The sequence below is a fragment of the Neovison vison genome, chromosome 8, assembly GCF_020171115.1.
Source record: "Neovison vison isolate M4711 chromosome 8, ASM_NN_V1, whole genome shotgun sequence".
NCBI classification, from domain to species: domain Eukaryota; kingdom Metazoa; phylum Chordata; class Mammalia; order Carnivora; family Mustelidae; genus Neogale; species Neogale vison.
Genome location: NC_058098.1, coordinates 55,756,267 through 55,765,010, shown reverse-complemented (window position 1 = coordinate 55,765,010; position 8,744 = coordinate 55,756,267). Strand labels below are relative to the sequence as shown.

The following is an 8,744-nucleotide window of genomic DNA, read 5'->3' as shown; positions in this document are numbered from 1 at the left end:
GTTCCAAACCAGGGATGCTGACCAGCGATTGACTTTTCTTATAGCTTCCATGGGATTTGTGGAGTATACAGATTTGGGAGGATGAGCTACCTCATCTCCCAGACTTTAGAGTTCTCTCTTCTGGGCCACTAGGCAAGGGAGATGTAGGCTGGTCAGATTTCATTCAGTGAAATGCTTGGAGAGGTCTTCTGACCCTCCTAGAACAGATCCTTTTATTTCTCCTGACTTTTATTTAAATCAGACAAGCTGGCAAGATGTTTGTGTTTCCTTGGCCACTTACCTAGACACTTGCCTGAATCAGCGAGGAAACTGTGTGATATGTGCAACTTTCCTGTTGGTTGGGGTAGGTTTGGAGGTCCACGCTACATCTCCAGGCAGGCAGGAGACATTATTGAGGGGAGACTGAGAGTACCTTCGGGATAACGGCCCACAGTCATTGGCGGGCTTATGAGGAAGCGGTTTTGAGGGCTGAAAGGGTGACAGGTTGGCCATTCCTTCACCTGAGGATGACAAATAATAAAACTGCAATCAAGTCCACAACTCGTATGGAAGACAAAGTTGTGATGAATTGAAATTTGTGGTGTACTCAACAGGGTACTTAAATATTCTTGAAAAATCTGTGCTGGAGAAAGAAGAGGAGCCTTGCAGAACTGGCAATGTGACATGAGAACAGAGTCCCAGAGCGAAGGAGGCGGAGAGCCCAGGAGCTGCCATGATGGCCACGAACTTGGGCCGTGCAGTGGAGGCGGGCATGAGCTAACGCTTAGAGCCCCAGTGGTCAGTCGTGTGCTCCAGGCCCAGCCTGCAAGGGACTCCCAGTCTAGGAGGAGTTTCTTGGGACTCCAAAGACCTGGAGTTCTGAACAGCCAGTCAGAACCTGAGTCCTGATGAAGCTTGCATGGGCATTCGGCTTCAAGGAGATTCAGCGTTTGTTTCTCTAGAAAGACAAGAATGTGGGTGCTGCCTGCTTTGCTTGCCCATCTTCCAAGATTCCTGGGCAGACGGGATGGTTTCACTCCACGCCCAGACAGCCCAGAGCCACGTCTGATCTACTCAGGCCCCTTCCATCCCTGCGGTGGCAGTCCCAGAAGCTTAGAGGCCAGGCTGGGGTGAGCCAATATGGTCATGCGCATCCTTCATGCATCTTCCAAGGGCAAGGGCAAAGCTGAAACCACATCTAGGTTTTGGAATTTGGAATCTCAAGCATACGCAGGGCACAAAGGTTCAATGGTGCCACCCTGCTCCTCACAGAGGAGATAAAAACACATACTAGAGCCCAGAAATACGATTTAACGCCATTGTATTTATTAGGTTCTGAAACAATACACATTCACATCCTTTTGAATACAGTACATTTGGCACAATAATGTTTACAATGAAATAACACTAATGAATGGCAAGAGATTAAAATTACATCCAGAAAAGAAAAAAAAATGTACAAATAAAGCATCACAATACAAAAAACCCCTAAAATTGAATACATTTTATATTTAGCCAGAATTATTTTGCACATAATTTAAAAAGAGGTAATTTTTTAGCCTTTTTTTTTTTAAAGCAAGAATGCATTTTTTTTTCACCTTTGGAGGAAAAAAAAATGATGTTTTCACTTCACAAAGTCCATAATGAGAGAACACAGGAGAACAGCTATCCTTCATATATTTTTTTGGCTTTTTTTTTTTCCCCACTCAAGAGCTGGATAGATTAGAAAGAAATGTAACCGTGTGTCCGCTTCCTAATCCTTGTGAAAACTGAAAGGAAACAGAGAATGCTCAAGGAACACACAAGCTTTTTTTCTATAGACGACATGTGGGATTTGAACCTGCCCGTGTTGAGAACTTGGTCAGCTCCCGCCCCAAGTAGGGGGCGTCCCAGCCAGCCGAGCTCTGGGGCGGAAAGGGGGCGTCTCTGGGGTAGGCACCCCGCGAATGACTGCCTGGAGCTGCCAGGTGGAATGTATTGTTTGACCTTCCAGCAAAAATGCCAGCTGTCCTCTGGGAAGAGCCCCAGCCCCCTGCTGAGAAGGGAACACCACCGAGGCCTTGGGGTAGGCCACTTGGCATTGCAGTTAGAGCTTGCTTGGCCGTTCCAGGTTCATCGTGGCGAAGGAAGCAGAGGAAAAACAGAGCAGTAGTGATGCAAGAGTATGATGGGCAGTACTGTCATGTCTTCTTAAAAAAATGAGATGATGCCACCATGAAGATGTTTCTGTGCTTGTACTCAACTCCAGACGATAGTCTCTCTCCCCAGGATGTCAAGTTACCGAAGATAAATTAAGTTAATCTACTGTTCCTCATCACTGCACTGGTACGCCAAACACACAAATTGATAAGAGTATAATATTTGAAATTATCGTAAGAACAGATAATAATTACACCTGAGTTTTTGAAAAAGTAAAAACGAAAGAGAACTCAAGGTCATCGTTAGTAACAAAGGCTATGACGGGCCAGATGCAAAGATGGACACCAACTCCCTAGGGGCTCAAGCTAGTCACCGTCCACGCTTTGAAACCACCATCAAAACCGATCCTTTCCCTTCCCCTTCTCTATCTGGGCATAATAGAGCATGGGAGCACGATATGTGAGATTTAATATAGCTTAATGTATGTTTACATCTTTTGAAATAAACCAAAATGAAATAAACGACACAAAGGACTCCTCCCCACCCTCAAGAAAGAAACACCTTATCTCTCGGTAACTTGAACCAATATGCTTACAGAATATTGCACCTGGACATTATTATAATTATTCTTTCATAGACTAAAGTTTTATAATATGCCTGAACATGCAGCAGTTGAATACCTCTAAATTCAATGAATTAATTCCACAGGCCTTGCAGCAAACACTATATACAAAAATCTCAAATGTACAAAAGGCAAAAAGCTTCATTAGTGCCACTTTGCCACTCACAAGTATACATATTAAGGGGCAGTGGGGAAATCCACGTGCAACAGCTGGAATGGATTCCATTCCCTGCGAAATCAGTTCAGTAAAAGGGATATAACCAAGTGACCGCCGGGAAACGGGTACACAAAGCCACGGAGAACCCTTGGAAATCGAAGAACGTAACACTGTTAGCAATTATCTACAGGAGGTAACATCGCATCCGTGAAATCGGGTCCATGCGAGTCGCCCCGGCACGGCACACGGGTGTCAGTTTGCAAACAAGTCACTCGTTCGTCTCTGGATACCCTCCGCGTGACCCCCGTTTAGCCTCCTTCTGCTGGCCTCAAGAGCAGAGGTTTCATATTTCACTTTACACATGTAATGTCTAAAGACCACGACACAGTAGTACTACCATTTTCGCAGAGGTGCGCAAAAAAAAGAACACTCTGTTGCAGGAAATAAATAGTGTGTGTGCTGGGAGCTTAGAACGAAACTGCAAAGAGAGTTTGGGAGTGAGCTTGACGCGAAACTCAGGGGCTGGGCCATGACCGTGGCGGCCTCTGTGTTCAGGCAGAACTGGGAGAATGAGGAGCGCTACCTGTTTCCTTCCCTCTCCATTCCACCAGCCCCCATGCGCCATGAGAGCGGGCACGGCGTCAACCTCGGACCTCGGACGGCTGGTTTCTCATTGTGTATTAGCCCTTTAATAGCTACCTGCGTTAGTATTGGAATTTATAACTTTCAGCCAATTGGACACCCAATGTGCTAATATGTTTTTCAAATGTTACTTGAGTTCAAAAATCAAATTTCTTTTTCTACAAAGAGGGATTCCTTGCACGAGATACACGGCCTCACAACGTTGACATGCACCAAAGCTAACACCAAAGCAAGCCAGAATGAGCCATTCCAGAGCAAACCAACCCGGAGAGCCCACCCCTGCATCTGGCCGGCTGTCTCCTTCACAGCATGCCATGAGGGCGCCCACCCCGGGGCCAGAGAAGCACCCGTCTCTCCTGGACGGAGGGGCAGAGGGTGGCAGGCGCGGGGGGTTAAGAGGAGCTAAGAGGTGATAGTCGTCGGGACCCTCTGTCCAACAGCAGAGCCAGGGGCTTCTTGTTTGCTCTTCTCGCTGCTCTTTGAAGGGAAAGAACTGAAGTTGTGTCGCTGCCGGGAGCCCTCGAGGAGGGGAGACAGGCTTGCTGACAGACCGAACACGGCCCACCGAACCCACGAGATTCTGCATGACTGATGAGACAAGGACTGGGAGTGCCTTCTGGTCCCCAAGGAGATGAGGGGGTGAGGCCTGGGGTAAGGGAACGCAATAAATAGAGGGTAGAGGAGGGACTGAGGCTCTGGAGAACAGGAGAAGCAGTTCAAGGCCTTCGAGCCTCCAGCATAGGACTCTTCTCGGCACCCCTTCCTGAAGCATCACCAAACTCGCCCTGGAGTGGCTTCTCAGGGCATCAGGTCTTCACCAAAGTAGGAGAAGCCTTTGAATTCCTCCTGGTTGATCTGCTTCACGATGGCTTCGTCCACAAGTGTGAGCACTGGCTCTTCTCGGGTAAAGTCTTGGTCAAAGTTATTGACATCTCTTTTGGTTTTCTGCGAGAAGAAAAGAGAAAGCACTGACTCCAGGCTGAGCTTCCTCCCCAGGACCCCCCGCGGGGAGTGGGCATTACACTGACCAGCCTCTTGCCAAAGCGGGCTGCGAGCTCCCGAGAGCAGACCCAGGGCTGCTCCGATGAGGTCACGATGGATGGCCCCAGGACCAGGAGGTGGCAGAGGACTTGGAGAGGAAGGATGAGTCCACGTGAGAGGGAAGAGGGGGTGAGAAGGGATGACAGAAAAGCAGGGAAGTGGGATTCCCACAGACTGTTGTGTAGGGGTAGGGTATGTGTGTCTGGGAGAGGCGGATGCAGAGTTATCATCTCATACCTCCCCTCCTAGACTATCCCTCTGGCTCCATCAAGACCTCCATCCCTGTGATCCCAGGAACAGACTCCAATCTCCTTCCCACAGAGTCTGCAGTGGTCTTTCTTCTCTAAAGGTAGACCTCCTTAACCTTGCCAGGTCTGCTCCATAGGACATCCTCTAAGTAGGAGAATGAGTGGGGGTTGGGGAGGTGGGCATCTCCTGGGAAGCCGGCCTCCATCTCTATGTGTACCCACTAAGAGCCTTATTATGCACTCCTGCATTATTTCCACGATTACACTCAACATGCTGATTTGCAATGAGTTGTGTGTGGGTGTTTTGACCCAGAGCTCCTTAAAGGCAGGGGTCTTGTCTTCTCCAGCCTTGGGTTCCCTACAGGAAGCATCTGCTGAATGAATGAGCATGGGAAAAAACTCATCAATGACTCCCCGGTTCAGAAGGACCCGTTCCTGGGGGAGACTCAAGTTCCCAAAGTAGGGCTTATTGGTCTGTGGGGGAGAGGAGGAGGGCAGCAATCAAATCCTGGTTTGAGAAAAAAATCTGCAAGTATAAATCACACTCTCTGCCTCTTGGGACTTCCAGGTGATTTGGGAGCCAATATTCCTGTCTCGAATATACATTGCAAGAGTTAGAACAACTTCCATGGAGAAGGTGGGACTTGGCTGGGATTGGAAGAAGGAGTTACAATTGCATCGGTAGAGATGGGCAGAAGTCACCATGGCAGGGAGAGAGATGGGGCAAAGGTGGGGGGCGTGGGGCAGGAACACAGAGGACGGAGAAAGGGCCGATGGGTTCACCAAGCTGCCAGGGGTAGAATCCAGCATGGGGATAGAGGCAAGGAGGGCGAGTCCAACTGCGGGGGTCTTTACCACCGGCCCCACTTCTCTGGAACACACAGCATGATGCCCAAAAGCTTGAAGGAGCTCCTGCCATACTCTTCTAGGCACTGACTGACTGCTGTTACCCAGGATTCATGACCTGGATGATGGAATGGATCTTGTGGAAAGATTAGCATTATTATTTGTAGGAGGAATAAAATTAATATAGGCTTTGTTCTGTGGAAACTAGTAACCTGAAAGACGTTAATAAGTAGTGTGTGAAAGAAGGGGCTTTGAGACAAAGCTATTTTTTGCACTCAGCTCTTGGAGGTTCGCCACCCTGGTGGGTTAAAGGTTCTGAGACCTCCTAGGGTCAAGAAACCGGGTTCAGTGCATTTAGGACAGGCTTCTTCAAACTTGACATGGAACTTTTTTTCTTTCCTGAATAGCTTCTCAACATCTCCCTCAGGAGGAGGGCTCTGCAACACAGTTTGGGAAAGGCGGCTTTACAGTTTCCGAAGCAAAGCACCTTCCCATTCATTTCCTTATTTGATTTGGAGTAGGCAGGTACTGTTATCCTGATTTTACAGATGAACAAAGTGGGGCTTAAAGAGGTCTGCTGACTTCACCAGGGTCACCCGACTAGTTAGGAGCAGAGTCAGAGTTAGATCTGGGTCTTTGCATGATGCTGCATTCGTGGAGCATCTGGAGAGCTAGACCTTGCAGACACGGAAAGATGGAGCAAGGATCGAAGCCCACAGGGAGACACTGAGGCCAGGCTGCTGGGCTACAATGGCACCAGAAGGGGTGGCCAGTGGGCAAGGATGGCAGGGGAGACTGTAGGTTGGGGTGATAGTGGGTAACTTGGTGGGAGAGCATGTTTGCAGATCACCCCAGGCTGAGATCAGAATCAGGAGAACCACACCGAGCAGGGAGGAGTGAAGATTTCAGCACCCATCAGTCCTGCTTGGGGTCTTTTCTCTGGGCTTGAGCTGCAGTCGGTCCCAGATACCTTAGAGGGAAGACAGAAGGGAGATACAGAAAACCCAAGGGATGGAAATAGGACCTGCTACTGAAGGATTTGGGTGTTGCCCTTGAGATGGGGAAGCCAAGATGTGACTCAGTTGCCTCCACCAGGAGGGGCTGGCTCCTGGGCAGGAAGCCGATGGGGTCTCCACCTCCAGTGTGTATACTACAAGTAGAAAGGAAAGGGCGGCCCTGTGAGGACAGGAACTTTGGAAAGGAATACCGAGCCCATCTCCACAGTGACGGGGAGGGTCAGTGCCTGGGTCAAGGGTGTGAAGATGCCTCTTCTGAAAGTCTCTGTCCAAGGTGGGATGGATTCACTTGGATTGAGGAAGGGGCTGCGGAGCATGGGCCAGCTGGGCCAGGTAACATGAGTCTAGGAGGAGGAACAGGGCAGGGAGGAGTGACTTGGGAAGCACTTAGCACCATCCCAGAAGATGACCAAGAGATGTCCTTGATGGGGAGCAGGAGGGATGGAGAGCGGCAGAAGGGGTAGTAGAAGAAGAGAGTGGCAGAAGAGGTGGTGTGAAGACGGGCAAAGAAGAGAGGCAAGGAAGAGGGCAGGAGGAAAACTTCTTCTGTAACATGGCCAAGCATGGGCCGTGCCTGGGTCTCCAGTAGCTACGGAAGCAGGGACCCCTCTCTCCCGGCTCCCTCTTACTGGGCACACCTGAGGGGGAGCATGTGTGTACAGAGAAGCTTGGGAAATCTGGAACTACTCTGGCCCAGGTCCTCCCTGTGTAGCTACTGCTTGTGCTTCCCCTTTCAGACCTGAGTGGCCATTAGTCATGGAAACTGGTTTCAGTTCCCGAGGTCAGCCAAGCATCATGCTGGAGCTCGATTCCACAGGCTGTCTGAGTGTCGTCCTTCGCTGACTATGGACCAGGGACCAGGGGTCAGGCAGTACAGCTAGGGATGTTCTTCCCTAGAGGGGGGATAGCTAGAGGATCTCTAGCTCCATTTCATGTTAGTCTGGGGAGACATCTAGCCTGACTCTGGGCTTTCCAGAGGTCACAGAATCCTCGGTAGCATGTGAGTGACTGTGCCATTCTTCAAGAGCTCTAGAGAAAAATACACTTGCCTCGCTCACCCCCTTATGCAACCTGGCCCAGGCCCTTCCAGATCCTTAGAAGCATTTTAGGTGCATGTCAGTTACTCATCTCCAATTCAAAAAGCCAACAGCCCCACTTTGTGTAATTCCTATTAACCTTAGACACTGGAGAAGTTTTCTAAAGCAGGCATCTTTGGGAAATACCACCTCCCATTAATAGCCTGGAGACAGCAGGCATAGTATCCACCTATTTGAAAACGATTGGGGATTGTATCTTTCCTCACTGATTTTATTCTTTGAAAAGCTGCTTCCTCCTCTCAGCAAGCACAAGACTCAACTCCAAGGTTCAGATGGGCAAACCCACACAGATGCTCCCTGTTTACCTAGACCCTTGGTCATCCCATACGCTTCTCCTAAAATCTTCATGTCAGACTCAGCCCACACTGTGGAATCTAAGAGGTGATGCTGGGACCTCTTCACACCTTATCTCCTCCACAAAGCCCTCCCCACATCCCTGCGCCCCACTCAGGGGGGCAACACGGAGTAGGAGAGCGCGAGCAATGGCTGACCTCTTGTCCTGAGCCTGATTATATGATACAGTGTGAAATCACTCTTTGTGACTTAGTCTTCTCATCTGTAAAATGGAGATAGTAACAGGCACTCCACAGGTTACCTTGAGGACTCAATGGGATGTCAGATGTTAGGTGCCTCAATATAGATCCCAACATATAATGGGTGCCCAATAAATGTGCCCTCCAAGTCTGGACAACTGTGTGCCGTGGCACATTGTGTACAGTGTGGCAGTTACCCACATGGTCTGTGTGATCTGCCACTGATGCCACAGACTTCTTGAACGGACCGAGACTTACATTTCTCTGTAGGCCTCCAAATACCGAGCCAGTGCAGAGCCAGGGTCTGCCTGAACATTCCAGGGCTTTCTCTGGAAACTGAGATTCTTCCAATGGCACTGGGTAGCTCTTGGGAAAAGCCCCAGGGTCTTATAGTCCTCTATTTCTAAGACCCTTCAGGGTCTCA

General features: G+C 49.4%; 1 protein-coding gene across 1 annotated transcript in view; it reads right to left on the bottom strand.

Annotated features, from left to right (window-relative positions):
- Nucleotides 1-1,283: 1,283 nt before the first annotated feature.
- The window catches only part of PRKCE (protein kinase C epsilon), a 487,391-nt gene continuing 479,930 nt past the window's right edge, over nucleotides 1,284-8,744 (bottom strand). Inside the window, exon 15 of the mRNA XM_044263634.1 lies at nucleotides 1,284-4,484. Within this exon, the coding sequence (XP_044119569.1) occupies nucleotides 4,338-4,484 (147 nt within the window). The 3' untranslated portion in view covers nucleotides 1,284-4,337. The remainder of the gene's footprint in view (nucleotides 4,485-8,744) is intronic.